Source organism: Budorcas taxicolor, chromosome 19 (assembly GCF_023091745.1).
Source record: "Budorcas taxicolor isolate Tak-1 chromosome 19, Takin1.1, whole genome shotgun sequence".
Taxonomy (NCBI): Eukaryota; Metazoa; Chordata; class Mammalia; order Artiodactyla; family Bovidae; genus Budorcas; species Budorcas taxicolor.
The window spans coordinates 24,621,923-24,640,153 of NC_068928.1; the positions used below are offsets into that span (position 1 = coordinate 24,621,923).

Below are 18,231 nucleotides of genomic sequence, written 5' to 3' on the forward strand. Positions count from 1 at the left end.
CCCAGGGGTCGAACCTGGGTCTCCCACATTGCCAGCAGACACTCTAGCCTCTGACCCACCAGCGAAGCCCTTATACATATATACATATATACAATATATGCACCCCACACAAAGAATTATTTAGGAATTATTGGAAAACTGAAAATTGACACTGTTTTACATTAACAGAAAGTCAGCCCATGGATATAAAACCTACAGGAAATAAACAACTGACATCAAACAAGCAGAACGAAGGGAGGGAATAGAAAATGCCCAAAGCACCATTTATAAAGTGTTTTGACAGTAAGATAACTTCTAATACATTTTAGAACAGTTTCCCTCAGAAAATCGTTAAGAAAAAAATTGCTTGGTGCTTAACAGTTCTGGTTACTTCATCACTTCACTCCTCAACACTGCCAAGGAAATGAGGCATTACTATAATGACCTGTCCATGTAAAAATATTCCTAACAATGCAGTTAATGTTTTAAAAAATATCCACACGCAATTTTTCTTTCAATGAAGCTCTCTAACTGAAGTTTCATTCAGGGACCAGGCAGTAACTTTCATTAAATTAAATAATTAAATTTCATTAAATTAAATAAATCCAGTGGCTTAAAGCAATACAAATTTATTATCTTGCAGTTTTATAGGTTGAAAGTCTGGTATAGGCACCCCCCATCTAAAAGTTTTTCTGCTGTCAAAAACCAGATCCAGCTAATCAAAGGAGATTGCGTCTCTCTGGTCACATGAACATCCCCTGTAGGCTCACTCACAGACTCATTCTTTTTTCTTTTTTATAACAATCTCCCTCTTTTATAGACACATTCTTGATATAAACTGATCAGTACACTTGGTTATTAGGATGATCACTGATTCTTCCGGTGAGAGATTCTAATGTGTGCCCACAACCAGAGCAAAATCTCATGTATTAAAGAGCTTCACTTATATGATAATGAACTTAAAGTAAGGTTAACAGTCACATTTTAAGAATATTACTCAATTCAGTCATGTGGGCAGGTCAACAGACTGACAGCTCAAGCTGAAGAAGGAAAAGTGAAAAAAGATCCCTGCAGAAAATGAAGTTGGTGATGGCATTTCACACAGGGAAGGGATGAGCCTGCCACACGGCAGCCACTGGGTGAGTGTTACCGACTCACAGGCTCCCAACAACCAGTAAAGCGAGATAAATTCTCACTTTACAGGTGAGGAAAAGGAGACTCAGGAATGCTTATGTGATTTGTCCAAGAGCACAGAGTACGTGGACAAGCCAGGATTCAAACTGTGGTCCCTCAGGCTCCAAGGCCAGTGCTCTGTCCTCCACACCATGCCACACTCTGCCAACTGAGCAACAATCAAGCTTATTATGCCCACACTGCAACCCCCATGCTTGCAAGCAACTCATAAATTCAGAGAGGAAGACTGAATCATCTGAAAATAAGCATCAAAAATGCATCACCAATTCTTGGCAATTCTTGTAACCAAGCAATCATCAAAATATTTAATAACTCATCAAAGATGTTTTTTCATCACACATAAGAAGTTAAGTCCCTAAGAGGAAATTCTGGTACATGATTCTGAGATTGTTTTTTTAGAAACAAGTGTATCTGTTTCCAAAATAAACATCTCAGACACTGAACAGTATGGGAAAGAATAGTTCCCGATGCAGTGGAAACTTTTCCCACTGCACACACACTCAGTGCTAAGCACCCAGTGGCTTTGTGCAGTGCAGAGGGATGCTTGGGAAAAAGGCATCTGCTCTTGACACTCACATACTCTAAGGATTTCCTTCTCAAGGATGAACAAAATTTTCCTCTTCATCAGCCAGCACGCTTAACACTCTAACACATGACTTAGAGGGAGATTTATATTAAAACTTGCCCCGAAAGGGCAAAGCCACAGCTGCAACAGGACCATATTTGAAGTAACTACACCCCACCAGCTAGGAGCAACTTGTGAACAGCAAAAGCACAGCAGAGATAATAATAGAATAATAATGCACAACTGGAAGGTTAAATACACATTATTAAGATGTGGAGAAACCAGTGTGTCCTATTCTTGATGTCCACGTGTAAACAAAATGGGGCCATGGCCAAGTACCTCAATCAAGTCATCCATCCCTCTACAGAATGAAGGCTCTGAGTCATCTGAAAGCTTTTAGGCCATATTGGAACTCTACCCCTATATGGCTTCTCACTTTCTGTCAAAAAAATGACTACTGCAGGGGCTTCCCTGGCAGTCCAGTGGTTAAGACTCCACACTGCCAATTCAAGGGATGTGAGTTTGATCCCTGGTTGGGGAACTAAGATTCCACATGCTGTGTAGCAGGGCCAAAAAAAAAAGACTACTGCAAAGTAGAGTCAGGCAGGATCCATTTGGGACTTAAGAATTAAGGCCATGGGAAAGACTAGTACTTTCCCCCCTTTAATTCAGTAAGATGAAAATGCTTTGATTGTAATTCTGCCCCTTACATAACTTCCCACTATTAATGACAAAGTACTCGAACAGAGCTATAATTTCAAATAACTTTCCTAGAACAAAATGAAATATTATCACTTTGCCATGCTAGATGAGAAATCCAGTTTGTAAAAGTGAAAATTCTGAATCCCAGAATAGGTTGTAATATTTGTGTTCCCGGAACTTTCCTTCTCTTGCAGTAACTGATACCAGTAAAGCCTTCCTTGCACAATTTCTGAAAAAAGTAGTATATTGGATGAGCAAGTAACACATTGACTGCTTACAAGTAGATGGTGCTTTTTTCTCTAAGTGCCATCTCTCTAATCTTCTGGGGGTCCTGATGGCACTCTGAAGAGCCTAACCAACAAGGCATGAGGCAGCAGGTCTTCCATCTCTCCTCTGACCCACTGACCACAAATTCTAAGTTTGCTGCCTGCCCAGTACAGACTCAAGAAGGCTTTGAGAGTCTATGGAACAGGATCAGAGAGTCTTTGAAAGTTACTTGGCTAAAAGTAAAACTGCCCACAGAGAAAAATATAAAATACATTTCTTCCTACCTCTTTGGATTCCTTTATGTAACAAGCTCCAGCCGTTCTTGTCCACCATGTCCACGTCAGCTTTGTGATTAACCAGCGTGGTGGCGATACTCTCCAGACGTCGGGAAAGGGCTAGATCTAATGCAAGGTCTCCGTTACGATCCAACTCATTCAGTTTCCCAGGGAGCTGCATAGAGAAATTCCTACATCAGCACATAGTCAGTAGAGAAGACAACTGACTCTCGGGCCTTGACTCTTCAATATCATCTCACACAATATCAGATTTTAGTCCTAAAACTTACTACAGCTTATGCTCCGAATTCAACTGAACTCACAAACTTCTCTTGGGCCTCCTCAGGGCACATGCCTTTCCGGGAGCCCAGGACTAGCAGGGATCACAGAGCAGGTGCAAACACCATGGAAGATGACACAAGAGGGACACGCAGAGGCTGCTGCGGGAACACAAGTGCCAGGATGGAGGGTCAGACAGCCTGATGGGGCCCAGCTCACATCTTCATGGAAGACTGTGGCTTAACTACCTAATTCCTCCTGGCAGTTTAAGGTCTCCCCCAACTCTGGACACCCAGGATAAAACACACGACACAGCCACCTGTCTAGAGCAGCCCCATTTCCCCTAAGGCAGTGCAGTGAGCAGGACCGTTTCCAAATATGTCCATGTCCTAACCCTTAGAACCCGAGACTATGTCACCTCACATAATGAAAGGCCCTCTGCAGATGTGATTAAGGTTAACGACCCCATAATGGGGAGAGGACCCCGGACCTGCAAGGAGGGCCCAATCTATCTACTCACGTGAGTCCTTAAAAGCGAAAGAGGGAAGCAGAAGAGTAGATCAGACAGATGTGACATGAGAAAGACCGGATCCGACATCTTGGCTTTCCAGAGGGAGGAAAGGGGCCCTGGGTGAAGGAACATGCTGGCCGCTGGAAGCTGAGAATGGCCCTGACTCAGCTCACAGCCAGGAAGATAATGCGCATGCTGGTCCTACAGTCACCAGAAACTGAATTCTGCCAACAACCCAAACAAGCAGTCTTCCCTACAGCCACCAGAAAGGAACACAGCCTGCCAACAACCGGACTTCCAACCTATAAAACCACAAGGTAATAAATTTGCATTGCTCTAAGCCACTGGGTTTGTGGTAAATTTTTCAAAAATATCTATTTATTAATTTGGCTGCTCTGTGTCTCAGCTGCGGTACACAGGATCTTCAGTTGTGGCATGTAGACTCTTAGTTTGGCATGTGGGATCTAATTCCCTGATCAGAGATCAAACCCAAGCCCCACTGGGAGCAGAGAGTCTTAAGTCACTTGGCCACCAGGGAAATTCCGGTTGGTGGTAATTTCTTCTGTGTGTGTGTGTGTGTGTGTATTTATTTATTTTTATGGTAATTTCTAACAGTGGCAAAAGAAAAACTAAAACAGGTATTAGTACTTGAAAGTTAAGTACTGCTGAAATGACTACCTAAAAATGTGGAAAGTGTCTTTGGAAGTGGGTGACGAGCAGAGGCTGGAAGAATGTTAAGAAGTATGAGGGGAAAAGCTCAGGTGGCTTTGAACAAACCACTGGTAAAAACATGTACATTAAAGACCAGGAATGGTTCAGAGGAAGTGAGAAGCATTACAGAGAAGAACAAGCGAAGCGCAGTCTGGGGAAAAGGCAGAGTACCTGTGAGTCCATTTCGATCAGATAAAGAAAGACCACGTCTTCTCTCTCCACTTTGATAGCTTTATGCAATGGGTACTCGGTCTTGGACTTGATCATTTTGTATAACAACTGAGCACTCATGCTGCTGAAGTCCTCCTTCCGTAAGTCATCCTGCGGATTAAGAAGACAGCGAAAAGCAGAGCAGAACCAACATGTCAACAATAATGACAATGCACATTTCTTAGGAAGCACTTGGAAAGTGTCTGGGCCTACTTTAACATTTCCCAGCTCACTGAATTCTCACAAATCCCTGATGTAGGTACTGTTATTATCCCCATTCCCAGATGATGAAAGTAAAGCAAAAAGAGGCCGATTAACTGCACAGAGAGTGAACAGCTGAGCGGGGATCTGGAGCCAAGAGCCTGCCCCATTTCCCGTCCCCCACCCCACTCCCGAGCATGGATTCTTCACCACAGCACCACCCGGCCTCCAGGTAAGATGGTAAAGCATGAGCAACGCTGACATCCCACGGGACACAGCCGCAAGGAGCCCTCTACATGAGAGCAGACTCCTCCCCGCTTAGCCCCACAAAGACGGTAACAGAATTAATCAGAACTTCCACAAACAGTTATCGGTTTCTACTGCTACAGATCTCTCAATCTCTACCTATTTGAGCAGAAAGGTTCCTGTTTCAATTCTTCAAAATCCAGTAAGATACTTTTTCTCATAGTGTTGCTGAATACCAAACAATTTACAGAAACTAAGTTATAAAACAGCACTAGCCATGATTCTCTTAAAAAATGCAAAACAGACAACCAAGAACTGCAAAACCTCTTCTTTATGATGAAAGCTACCTAAGCGAGCAGATCTAATTTAACAATTCTCTCCAGACACCGAGAAGGCAGAGAAAGCCCGGAGGGGGCGCTGCTGAGCACACAGGCCTGCTGGCCCCACAGCAGCACTTGCTTGTGAGGCTCGGCCACGGCTCCCGCAGATGGAGGACGAGGGAGGCGTGTGTCCCTTCGTTCCAAGCCTGCTTCTTGGCCTGGGCTATCTTCTGCCCCTCAACTCCGAAACCAAAACTAGGAGGCTTTCAGAGCCAAAAAGAATCTAACAGATCATCTAACGCAACTACTTAGCCTTCAATTTTGTTATAAAAGGAAACAAGGGGCCAGAGAGGTAACTTTCTATGGAACCAGGTCCCACGCCCTGGTCTCCTGACTTTCAGCAAAGGTGCTTTTTTCCCCATACTCCTCAGCCTCACACTCACCCAGTGACTTGCAATAATTTCTGCACAGTAGTTCATCAATGTGCTGGCATTCAGCTCCTCTGCAGTCTGATAGAAGCGAATACAGTTCCTGACGTTCACCAGAGACATCACACCCTTCTCACATCTACGAGAGAGTATCAGTGATCAACAGGATTGTTAGGATCAATATATTCATAAATGAACAAACCAAAGCAACAATCTGTGTACTGGCTGGCTATGTCCAATAACAAGTGTAAGGTTTAAGCAACGCAGCTATGAATAAACTGTAGCTGAATTACTCTAAGTACCAGAATTTCATTATTGTATTGCTCATTCTGGTCAGAATCCAAATAATCTTTAAATAAACATGTTAAGCATAACACCCCAACTGCCTTCAAAATAACCACATGAAACTCACTGATCATACACACAGGCGATTGTAAAGTCAAACATGAAATGCATCAAATTCAGTCCTTCAGTATTTAATCGTATGGGACACACTTGCAGTTCCCACTAGCACAATTCTATCATGCCACAAGTGTGGCTTAGAAATAGCTTCAAATATGAGGCTCCATGCCTCAAAATGAATACCTCCTTAAAAGTCTTCCCATATGGTGATCTATATGGTATGTGAATTGTAACTCAATAAAGCTGACTTTAGAAAGCCCACTTTAAAAATCCATCATGTACAGAAACAACTGAGTTAAGAGACAAACTACAGAACACCAAGATAGAGAAGAATTGGCTACAATGGTGTCCCACAGAGCCTGGGAACAGTAACAATAATAACAAGATTCTGAGAATCATTAATGAGAGAGCCCCAACTAGGTCAGGGAAGACAGGGCTGCACACAGGTCTCTGGTAGCACAAAGCAGGCACACACCCTAGACTACAAGATGCAGAACAGGGAAGCCCCAAGTTTCCACTACCCTGGGATTCCCAGAAACCTTGGTGAGCCTCCACAGCACCGGGCCTGGGAGGAAGGAGGCGGTGACACAGTCCTCCCACCTCCCTTGCCTGCACATCTCCCTACAAGTCAAATTCACCTCCAAGGGCATCCAAGAGGCCTCATGTGGTCTCAGGGAATACCCCGACACCCCACTGCTGCTTCTGTCCCACAGTGCCCACAAAAACCAAGTTCTCATCACAAGGGAAGGTAGTGATGGACACAAAGAGAATCATCAGCTAAGTGAGAAAGACCACAGCTGACGTCCACTGCATTTGAGGGGCCCAACTACATGGGCTCCCTGGGCTCCCCCTCTCCTCCTCTGTGAAATAAGGATAACGCTCTCTTTCAGAGGTTCAGAGGATCTGTGAGTGCTTTTCAAGATAAAGGAAAATTATGTACAATCTGCACAGTCTGAGGTACATAGTAGGTATGCTTGCTTACTAGTTGAGGTCTTCCTCAAGGAAGATGCATAATTTAATAACTAATACAAAAGAGATTCAGTCCTACTATAAATGAGAATAACTGGCTAACAGATAACTCCCAACTTTAACAGGTGAGGTTTGAATACCAAGAGGGCAGGGGAAGATGGGGGAAGAAAGGAGGAAAGTCACAAGACAGACCTGAGAAGGAGGAGGAACACATTTTCTAAGCCTCACAAATGAGACTTCAGCCAGGAGCAAGAATAACCTTGCAGCCATTTCTCCACCTAGCAGTAAATGCACGCCCTCGTTTAATTCCAAGACCTGTGCTTATGTACTCTGTGTTTCAGCAACATAGCTTGGTGTAAAGAAGCACCTCCCCCAGGGCACTTTTAAATCAAACTGGCAACATATCTAAGTCAGTCACTACAATAACGAGCAAGGATGCTCTCTACTTCTCAGCCCCTGCTGCCTGCACACTAGTCTCCCCAGACTCTAGCATGCTGGCTGCAATGTCTGATGAAGTCATTCTGACCCTGGCTAGGAAATCAGAGCATTCCAGGAGAGATGTCCTCTTTTCGGATACGTGAAACTTTTACCACTTTTACACTGACAAATATCCTAACGTCCTAAAACATGGTGTGATCTCAGGGAGTACTGACTCATCTGCAGAGCACCTCACAAAGCATTTTTATAGACAAATGCTGAGTGTGAAAATGCCATTCTCTTCCTTACTACCACCAAGAGACACTGCACCAAGACACTCGATGCTTCACGAGGACAGATGTTTTGTTACAACTGGCAAACACTTCATTTTCACTAAACTCTGGGATCCCCAAAGTGCCATTCACAATGTGGATAGCCTATAAATAGTCACTGGCATGACTTAAACAACTGAAGGACATGTAATCGTATTTAAAAATTCAGATTCTCAGTTCACATCTTCTCTTTGAAAAGCAGCAAGGCACACTGACTTTTCTCTAAAGGGATTTTTGTTGCTGTTAATACAGGTTTTTCATTTTAGAGTATAAAAAAATACAGATGCACAAAAGAGTACATCTAATTTTTAAAGTCAAGTGTATGATTAAGCGTCCCACAAACTCCTGTCCAGTTTTGTGTCATCTGTGCCTCTGAATATAAGGCAGAAAAATTACTGAAAGGATAAACAGTAAAAGGTTCAGTTCAGTTCAGTTGCTCAGTCGTGTCTAACTCTTTGCGACCCCATGAATTGCAGCATGCCAGGCCTCCCTGTCCATCACCAACTCCTGGAGTTCACCCAAACCCATGTCCATCGAGTTGGTGATGCCATCCAGCCATCTCATCCTCTGTCGTCCCCTTCTCCTCCTGACCCCAATCCCTCCCAGCATCACAGTCTTTTCCAGTGAGTCAACGCTTCACATCAGGTGGCCAAAGTACTGGAGTTTCAGCTTTAGCGTCAGTCCTTTCAAAGAACACCCAGGACTGATCTCCTTTAGAATGAACTGGTTGGATCTCCTTGCAGTCCAAGGGACTCTCAAGGGTCTTCTCCAACACCACAGTTCAAAAGCATCAATTCTTCTGCACTCAGCTTTCTTCACAGTCCAACTCTCACATCCATACATGACTACTGGAAAAAACCATAGCCTTGACTAGACGGACCTTTGTTGGCAAAGTAATGTCTCTGCTTTTCAATATGCTATCTAGGTTGGTCATAACTTTCCTTCCAAGGAGTAAGCGTCTTTTAATTTCATGGCTGCAATCACCATTTGCACTGATTTTGGAGCCCAAAAAAATAAAGTCTGACACTGTTTCCATTGTTTCCCCATCTATTTCCCATGAAGTGATGGGACCAGATGCCATGATCTTCGTTTTCCGAATGTTGAGCTTTAAGCCAACTTTTTCACTCTCCTCTTTCACTTTCATCAAGAGGCTTTTTAGTTCCTCTTCACTTTCTGCCATAAGGGTGGTGTCATCTGCATATCTGAGGTTAAATCACAGATGATTTACTTTTGTTATTTGTATAATTCCATACTTCCTAAATACCACACACTGAACATGTAGCTAACAATCAGGAGAACAAAAATTATTTAAACTGTCAGTTGTTAGCATACACTATTAATTATCTCTTTTTTAAGACTATTTTCCTGATAATACTTACACCCAAAACTTCCCTTTCCCTTTTCATCAACCTGGTGACCGCATTCCCAAACCAAGATCCCTATATGATAAACATCGGCAACACCTGCTTCACATTGAACTGAATACATCCATGTGTCAGAGCCCTTTCACTTACTATTTCAAATGTGTAATTCCTTCTGCAAACAGCAGTGGGCACTCTGTGACCATTCAAAAGCCAACATTTGACTCCATGGCTGGGTCTCTTCCATCCCAGCCCTTAACAAAGTCTTGACAGATAAACTTAATACCCACATCCAATAATAAAACACTGAGCATCTGGTAATGTTGATAGTTATGAAGCCGAATCAGTTAATAAACAATAAACACTTTAATTAAAGAATCCATTACACAGATTACAGCTATCTAAACTACTCCTAACTGCAGGGCATTTTTATCAAAGCGATTCAATTTATAAGCAAGAAAATCAATCTGAGAAAGCTCAGGAAGTCTGAGGGGGGGGGGTGTAGATATCAATCACATTCAATCTAATTAAAATCATGCTCTGATTTCACTCTGAGATGATTCAAAAACTCACCCAAAGAAAGATCTTTACAGTAAAGCTATCCTGGCTAACCTAATACTGTATGTACCTACAAATCCTAGACCCGGTTTGGTTTTTAGGTTATTGGATTTAGGTATTAATATGGCCTCAAGCCCACATCAATCACAGATAATTAGGAGTAACCTGTGTACTGACTCATGTGGGGCACAGTGGGCTATCTCAGGGGAAGCAGCCAGCCTCAATGAAAACAGAACAAGCGGCTCTAGGTAGTCAGGTCTCTCTTGACTCTGCTGCTGTGCCTATTTAGTTGCTATGTCATGTCCGACTCTTTTGCTACACATGTCCATGTGACCCCATGGACTGTAGCCTGCCAGGCTCCTCTGTCAATGGGATTTCCCAGGCAAGAATACTGGAGTGGCTTGTCATCTCCTTCTCCAGGGGATCTTCTGGACCCAAGGACCAAAACTGAGTCTCCTGCTTGGCAGGCAGATTCTTTACCGCTGAACCACCTGGGAAGCCCTCTTGATGCTGAGGGCAACACAACAGATGGAATGCTATCCCTCCGCCCACCTAGGAGCAACGCCATTCTTTCACACACACAGAACACAAAAGACCACTAAGTGATGTAAAAAGCACTCCCTCTAAAAAGCTGACTTCCAGGGGCTAAATCACCAACAAAAAATAAGGGCATTTTGTCTGCTATCACCTGGTGAACACTGTTCTCACTGTGTTCTGTAGGGAGAGCAACAGAGAAAGTGCAATATAAAAAACACAGCAGGCTCTCTCCTTGGAACCTAAAAAGCAGTAACAAATGAAGTGAGGCCTCAGAAACACTAGGAAATTTACTGAGACAGACTCTCATGTACTAATTTAGTCATTAATGTGTTTGTAACAAGAGAATATGACCTTCTTCCATGGTCAGAAGAACTTCTTCCAAGCAGACAGAAAGTAGAAGTGAAAGGAAATGATACAGGAGGGAAAGTTGAGGGGCTGGACACTGGATTATATTATTTCACATTCAGTTCATCAGTTCACACATCTATGTAATCACAGGTAGTAAATCAGTGAAAGAAGAGAGAAGACCCAAAAGCTTCAGCAAAGTTTAGCTTACAAGACAACAAAAAGCAAGGGAGACAAAATTCTCTCCCCACTATTGCCTTTAAAAGAACACCTTGCAAAAGTTATTTACATTAGCAGAAGCAGCTGTTTTCCCAGAGCTTGGCATAATTAAAGCTCAGCCACCACCATCTGAGGTGCTTGACTGTATCTGCTGTGACTTGCCTCTCCCTAAGGAGCTGTAGCTGAAACCGATTAGCTAGTTTCATCAGCTCAGTCAGGAACACATCGTCTTCTCTGAACTCCAACTCATCCGTATAGATCCAGCGAAGCATTGTCATCGTCACCTCAGGGTTAGCATCTGGTTAAAGAAAGAAAGCAGAAAAACTGAAGACAAAGCACAGATGACACAGTCAAGGCCCTCCCGAGGACCCTGAAAAGCTAAGGCTACAGAGAAACTTGTGGTAGATCCAGCTCAAAGAAATATCACACAGCCATTAAAAAGGGTAGTTAAGCATTCTGGGTACCATCTGATTCCAGAAAAGTGTTAAAAGTTTTGCAAGGGGTAGTACATGGGGGAAATGAACCTATTAAATATGTAACTCGAATAAACTGCAGGAAAATATTTTAAATATATGACAAAGAGTTTACATTCTTTTTTTGGGCACCTGTACCACATCTGTACAGGCAAACCTTTCACTTCACTGCACTTTGCAGGTATTGTGTTTTTTCTCCACAAATTGAAGGGTTATAGCAACCCTGTGTTACAAAATGATGGTTAGAAATTTTTAGCCATTAAGTATTTTTAAATTAAGGTATGTACATTGTTTTTTCTAGACATAATATTAATACACACGTAACAGGCTACAATATTGTGTAAACATAACATTCATATGTACTAGGAAAGCTAAAAATTCACATGACACACTATTATGAGTTTTGCTCTTTACGGCTGTGGACTGGAATTGAACCCAAAATCTGTCCGAGGTCTGTCCATATACCACAACTCGGTTCATTCAGCCTTATGCTGGGAAGATAACTTACTCCTAACAATGAGGGCATCGCAACATCACCACCGTCAAACATCTTCTCTGTGGTGGTTTCTTTTAATTTTATTTTAAAATTTCGCTTGGTTTCCTTTAATAATCCTACGCAAATTGTCCAAACCAACAAACTTGTATGATGAATAAACCCAAATCTGAACAGTTTTTAAAAAGTTTCTAAAAAATGACATTAGCAGAGATGCCCCATAACCCTCAAAATTTCAAATAAAGATTTGAATAAAAATCTTCACATAAGATTCAAGTGATCACCAAACTTTCCCACTCCTGCCTTGATTCGTCCCTTAATCTCCAAACAATAAACTGAGAGTGATCCACTCTGAGTCTCATACTAAGCAGTGGGCAGAGAACAATGAACCAGAAGGTTAGGTGCTTCTGTGTCAGTCAGCTCAGTCGCTCAGTTGTGTCTGACTCTGCGACCCCAGGGACTGCAGCACACCAGGCCTCCCTGTCCATCACAACTCCCAGAGTTTATACAAATTCATGTCCATTGAGTCAGTGATGCCATCCAACCATCTCATCCTCTGTCATCCCCTTTTCCTCCTACCTTCAATCTTTCCCAGCATGAGGGTCTTTTCCAATGAGTCAGTTCTTTGCATTAGGTGGCCAAAGTATTGGAGTTTCAGCATCAGCATCAGTCCTTCCAATGAATACTCAGGACTGATTTCCTTTAGGATGGACTGGTTGGATCTCCTTGCAGTCCAAGGGACTCTCAAGAGTCTTCTCCAACACCACAGTTCAAAAGCATCAATTCTTCAGTGCTCAGCTTTCTTTGTAGTCCAACTCTCACATCCACACATGACTACTGGAAAAACCATAGCCTTGACTAGATGGACCTTTGTTGCCAAAGTAATGTCTCTGCTTTTTAATATGCTGTCTAGGTTGATCGTAGCTTTCCTTCCAAGGAGCAAGCGTCTTTTAATTTCATGGCTGGAGTCACCATCTGCAGTGATTTTGGAGCCCCCAAAAACAAAGTCAGTGTTTTCACTGTTTCCGCATCTCTTTGTCATGAAATGATGGGACCGGATGCCATGATCCTAGTTTTCTGAATGTTGAGTTTTAAGCCAACTTTTTCACTCTCCTCTTTCACTTTCATCAAGAGGCTCTTTAGTTCTTCGCTTTCTGCCATAAGGGTGGTGTCATCTGCATATCTGAGGTGACTGATATCCTCCCGGCAATCTTGATTTCAGCTTGTGCTTCATTCAGCCCAGCATTTCGTATGATGTATTCTGCATGTAAGTTAAATAAGCAGGGTGACAATATGCAGCCTTGAAGTACTCCTTTCCCAATTTGGAACCAGTCTGTTGTTCCATGTCCAGTTCTAACTGTTGCTTCCTGACCTGCATACAGATTTCTCAGGAGGCAGGTCAGGTGGTCTGGTATTCCCATTTCTTTAAGAATTTTCCACAGTTTGTTGTGATCCACACAGTCAAAGGCTTTGGCACAGTCAATAAAGCAGAAGTAAATGTTTTTCTGGAATTCTCTTGCTTTTTCCATGATCCAATGGATGTTGGCAATTTGATCTCTGGTTCCTCTGCTTCTTCTAAATCCAGCTTGAACATCTGGAAGTTCAAGGTAAACATACTGTTGAAGCCTGGCTTGGAGAATTTTGAGCATTACTTTGCTAGCATGTAAGAAGAGTACAATTGTGCAGTAGTTTGAGCATTCTTTGGCATTGCCTTTCTTTGGGATTGGAACAAAAACTGACCTTTTTTCCAGTCTGTGGCCACTGCTGAATTTTCCAAATTTGCTGGCATATTGAGTGCAGCACTTTCACAGCATCATCTTCCAGGATTTGAAATAGCTCAGCTGGAATTCCATCTTCCAGCTTTGTTCATAGTGATGCTTCCTCAGGCCCACTTGACTTTGCATTCTAGGATGTCTGGCTCTAGGTGAGTGATCACACCATCGTGGTTATCTGGGTCATGAGGATATTCGTTGTACAGTTCTTCTGTGTATTCTTGCCACCTTTTCTTAACATCTTCTGCTTCTGTTAGGTCCATACCATTCCTGTCCTTTACTGTGCCCATCTGTGCTTGTGTATATCTTTTGGCAAATGATGGCAGTCTACCCGCCCCCAATCTATTAAGCAAGTGGCCATAAAAGTCAGATGACCCAATAAACCAGAAACTACTTTTAAAAGGAGTAGACTCTGAGAAGTGAAACCAGCTGGCATTCATCCTGCCTGTTGTATCTGCTTCTAGAAGCCATCACCCCTTCACCAGGCCCAGCACACAAGCTGGTAAAAATCCATGACTGTGAGGATGAAAAGTCACACCCAACCTTTCAACTTCACTGTGGTCCAAGATGTGTGTAGTCATGCTTTGGAGAACTTGGAATTTTCTATGTGAGCTAGTTTTTTTGTTTGTGTGTTTGACTGGCTTTACATAAATGTTTTTGGAAAACATTTGGAAAGAATGGGAATAAATTCATCCTTTTGCAATCAACCAACCATTAAATGAAGCATACTGAGGAAATTAACTTTGTTACTTAAATCCCCAATCTGTGAAAACTGAGAAAGAGGACTTCTCTGGTGGCACACTGGATAGGAATCCACATGCCAAAGTAGGGGACACAGGCTTGATCCCTGGTTGTGGAACGAAGACCTCGTATGCTGAGGAGCAAGTAAGCCCACTCCCACATTTTTCGTCACATAACTAAGATCCAACATAGCAAATAAATATAGTAAATCAAAACAAAACTGAGAAAGGTGTTTTGAATCTCCTACTATGACTCTGGTTTGTCCTCAAGTTTCCAACTATTTTTTATCTACCTTACATAAGTTTTTCACTCATAAAATTTCAAAATCATTATAGGCTATACTTTTTGTTGTTGTTGTTCTGTGCCTCAGGATTTGTGGGGTCTTTGTTCTCCAACCAGGGCCCCAGCAGCGAAAGCGCCAAGGCCTAACCACTAGACCATCCCCACAGACTTCATCTTTCATCAGTGAAAACATACTCTTCGGTCAGTTTAAGGATGTACCCTTAAATATAACTTCTAGAAATAAAAATAAACCCCATATCGTACTTCTAAATAATCCCAGTGTCAAAAGAGAACAGAGGGTCTAGTTCTGTTATGGGAGTGTGACAACCCACACTATTTTAACTGATTACCGCTAAAAACTGTCGACAGAGGGCCAAAAGCAACTACTAGAGGATTCCGAGAGTCAACAAAACCACCTGAAGTGCTCTGGGAGGCACCCTTGAAGAAGCAATGGCACTGTATCAGTTTCTCGAGTGTTTTTTTCCTCTTTATGGCTTTGCGCTGAGGGTAGATCTGTCCAGGAGGAACACGGCTGTCCTGACCATAAGGATGCCTAAAATTCCAATAAGAGCACCATCTTTCTGGCCAGATGAACCAGAAGATGAAGCCTAAAGAGCACTGAAGGGTAAGGGGAGAATTCCAGAGAAAAGAGTCAGAGAAGGACATTTCTTAATTCTGTGTACGAAGCCACACAGGCCTCAGCCTCGCCTCTGAGCCATTCATGCATGGAACAGTCCTAGCCCAAATTTAAAAATCGAAGTGAGGGGGTTTCCCTGGTGGCTCAGTGGTAAAGAATCTGCCTGCCAATGCAGGAGACACAGGTTCGATCCCTGGTCCCAGAAGGTCCCACATACCGTGGAGCAACTGAGCCTGTGTGTCACAATTATTGAGCCTCTGCTCTAGAGCCTGGGAGCCACAACTACTGAGCCCACGGGCTGAAACTACTGAAGCCCGTGCGCCCTAGAGCCCGAGCTCTGCAATGAGAGAAGACACTGCAACGGCTTCTAGAGGCCAGAAGACTAGAGCCTGGCCCCCTCGCACCACAGCCAGCGAAAAGCCCACACAGCGACGAGGACCCGGGACAGCCAAAAACAGACAAATGAGACTGCCTCAAAGAAAAAGCTGTAGTGATATGTGAATCACTATCCACAGAAGGTGAAACAGAACCTGTGATTTGCACCTGAAGAGATTCAACATCTTCCAGAGGATGGCACACAGGACCAGAGTCGACAGAACATAATGGCAATGTCCAGGACCCAGTCTAAAATCATTTGTTATGGAAAAAAAAACTGGAGAATATGACCATTTTTCAAGGGAAAGGACAACCAAAATATGCTAACTTCAAAATGACCCAGATATTGAACTTATCAAAGAACTGAAAACACTGAATATAACTATGCTCCAGAAGGTAAAGGAAAACACACCGGAAATTAAAAGATAAAAATGCTCAGCATATAAACTGCAAGAAAGAACAAACAGAAATTATAGAAATGAAAAATACAATACATGGAATAAAAACTTACTCAGTGGGCTCAAGAGCAGGCTCAAGTGCAAAAAGTTAGTAAACTTGAAGATAGATCAATAAATTTATCCTATCTGAAGAATAGACCAAAAAAAAAAAAAACGTCAGGAGGAAAAACAAACCAAAAAAAGCCTCAAACAGACCTGCTGGATAGTAACAAAGGGTCTAGTATATATGTGACTGGAGTCTCGGAAGGCAAGAAGAGACCAAGGAAGAAAAGTATTTAAGAAATGATGGTTAGCAGCTTTCTGAATATGGTGACAGACCTAAATCTTTATAGATTCAAGATTAGAGCATCTCAAACCTCTAGCAAAACAGACCAAACCACAGTAAACAACCAGTACGAGTGAGTACGTGGTGAAGCTGGAACCCTAGTGCACTGCTGGGGAAAATGCAAAATGGTGCAGACCCTATGGAAAACAGTGGCTCAAAAATTTAAAAATAGAAATTCCATGTGACCCAGCAATTCCACTTCTGGTATACTTGAACTGAAAGCAGGATCTTGAAGAGAGATCTATTCACTGCAAAGATTATTTACAGTAGCCACTAGATAGAAGCATATATGGTTAACCAATAAGATGGGAATAAACAGTAGTTACCGCAAAGTGTTATCCTAAAGATAAAAGAGTTAACACTGTAAACTACCACCACATGGTAACCGCTACAGAAAAATTTGCTATGATTATTATCAGAACAGACTCTTTAAACTAACACACAAGATGAATTTAGCATAACCAGAGATTAGAGGGAAAAACACAAAAGCCATGTTAGGATGGAGTAAGGGGACATGACCACAGATAAAACAGATCACCTGAAGCTCTAAGATAATCTCAGGGTGGGGGGCAGATCTCAGCTGTTAGCAGGAGGCCACAAGGCCGTCTGAGTGTCCTCATGACACAGCAGCTAACCTCTCCCAGAGTGAGCAATCCACAAGGCAGAGCAAGGAAGAAGTCACAATGCCTTCTAAGATGTATCTCTGAAGTAACATGTTATTATTTACAAGCTCAGTCGGCCTGTACCTAAGAGGAGGGGAATCAGGATCCACCTGGGAAGGGAGGAATATCAGATAATTTAAACTACCATGGATATCAACAAAATACTGAAACCAAACAACCTAGAACCAGGAGTTTTCACTCTCTCTAACAGATATTGCTGAATTTCTCTTGAAAACGGGAACTACCACTGTCCCGTGAGTTTGCTTGAGCACCTTAGTGTGCCTGAGCACAGAGTCTGGGACCCTAAGCTCCTTTCACAACACAGTGCGACCCCCCAGGTCCGTGTTCAGTGTGCAGTTTTCCTGACTGGACTGAAAAGGAGGGACGATGCTTTCTGGTTTTGGAACAGCTTGACAGGACCCAGAACACATTCCAGGAAAGCTGAATGACTCACCATAAACACTCATGCCAGGGAACCATAAGATCTCTGCTGGAGGAGGCATGCAAGAAACTCAAGCTTCACAACAGCTATTCTATGGCACTGGAACTGCTCAGTGTCAGCTGCTACTGCTGAAGTGACAGAGGGAGGCTATCAACAAACCACTGAGCCTGAAGCAGACTGCTTTACTTCCTAAAGAAGTAAATAGCGTGCATCAAGATTTGCTGTACCGTGTCGCGCTAATGGTTATATCCTTTCTCTTCGCACCTGATCAGTCAGTGTCTTTATAAATAAAATAATCAAGAAATAAAAGCAAATTCATACCTTTTAAAGCTTCATATTTTGAAACAATGTGAGACTTACAGAACAGGTGTAGAGTTCCCATGTACCCTCCACTGATCCTCCCCTAACATCAGTATCTAGCATAACCAGGGCACAATGATTACAACCAGGTGGTTAGGACTGATACAATACTATTAACCAATTACAGACCTTTACAAACTTTGCCAATTATCCCAATAATGTCCTTTTATGGTCCAGAATCCA

At 42.7% G+C, this 18,231-nt stretch overlaps 1 protein-coding gene across 3 annotated transcripts in view; it reads right to left on the bottom strand.

Annotated features, from left to right (window-relative positions):
• ANKFY1 (ankyrin repeat and FYVE domain containing 1) overlaps nt 1-18,231 on the bottom strand; it is a 70,839-nt gene that overhangs the window by 29,699 nt on the left and 22,909 nt on the right. For 2 of the 3 annotated variants that reach the window (XM_052657495.1, XM_052657498.1), the window contains exons 4-8: nt 11,191-11,326; nt 5,904-6,027; nt 4,655-4,804; nt 3,782-3,919; nt 2,992-3,157 (exon numbers count right to left, since the gene is read on the bottom strand). In XM_052657495.1, coding sequence (XP_052513455.1) covers nt 2,992-3,157; nt 3,782-3,919; nt 4,655-4,804; nt 5,904-6,027; nt 11,191-11,326 — 714 coding nt within the window. The remainder of the gene's footprint in view (nt 1-2,991; nt 3,158-3,781; nt 3,920-4,654; nt 4,805-5,903; nt 6,028-11,190; nt 11,327-18,231) is intronic. The other variant, XM_052657497.1, reaches the window with a different exon arrangement.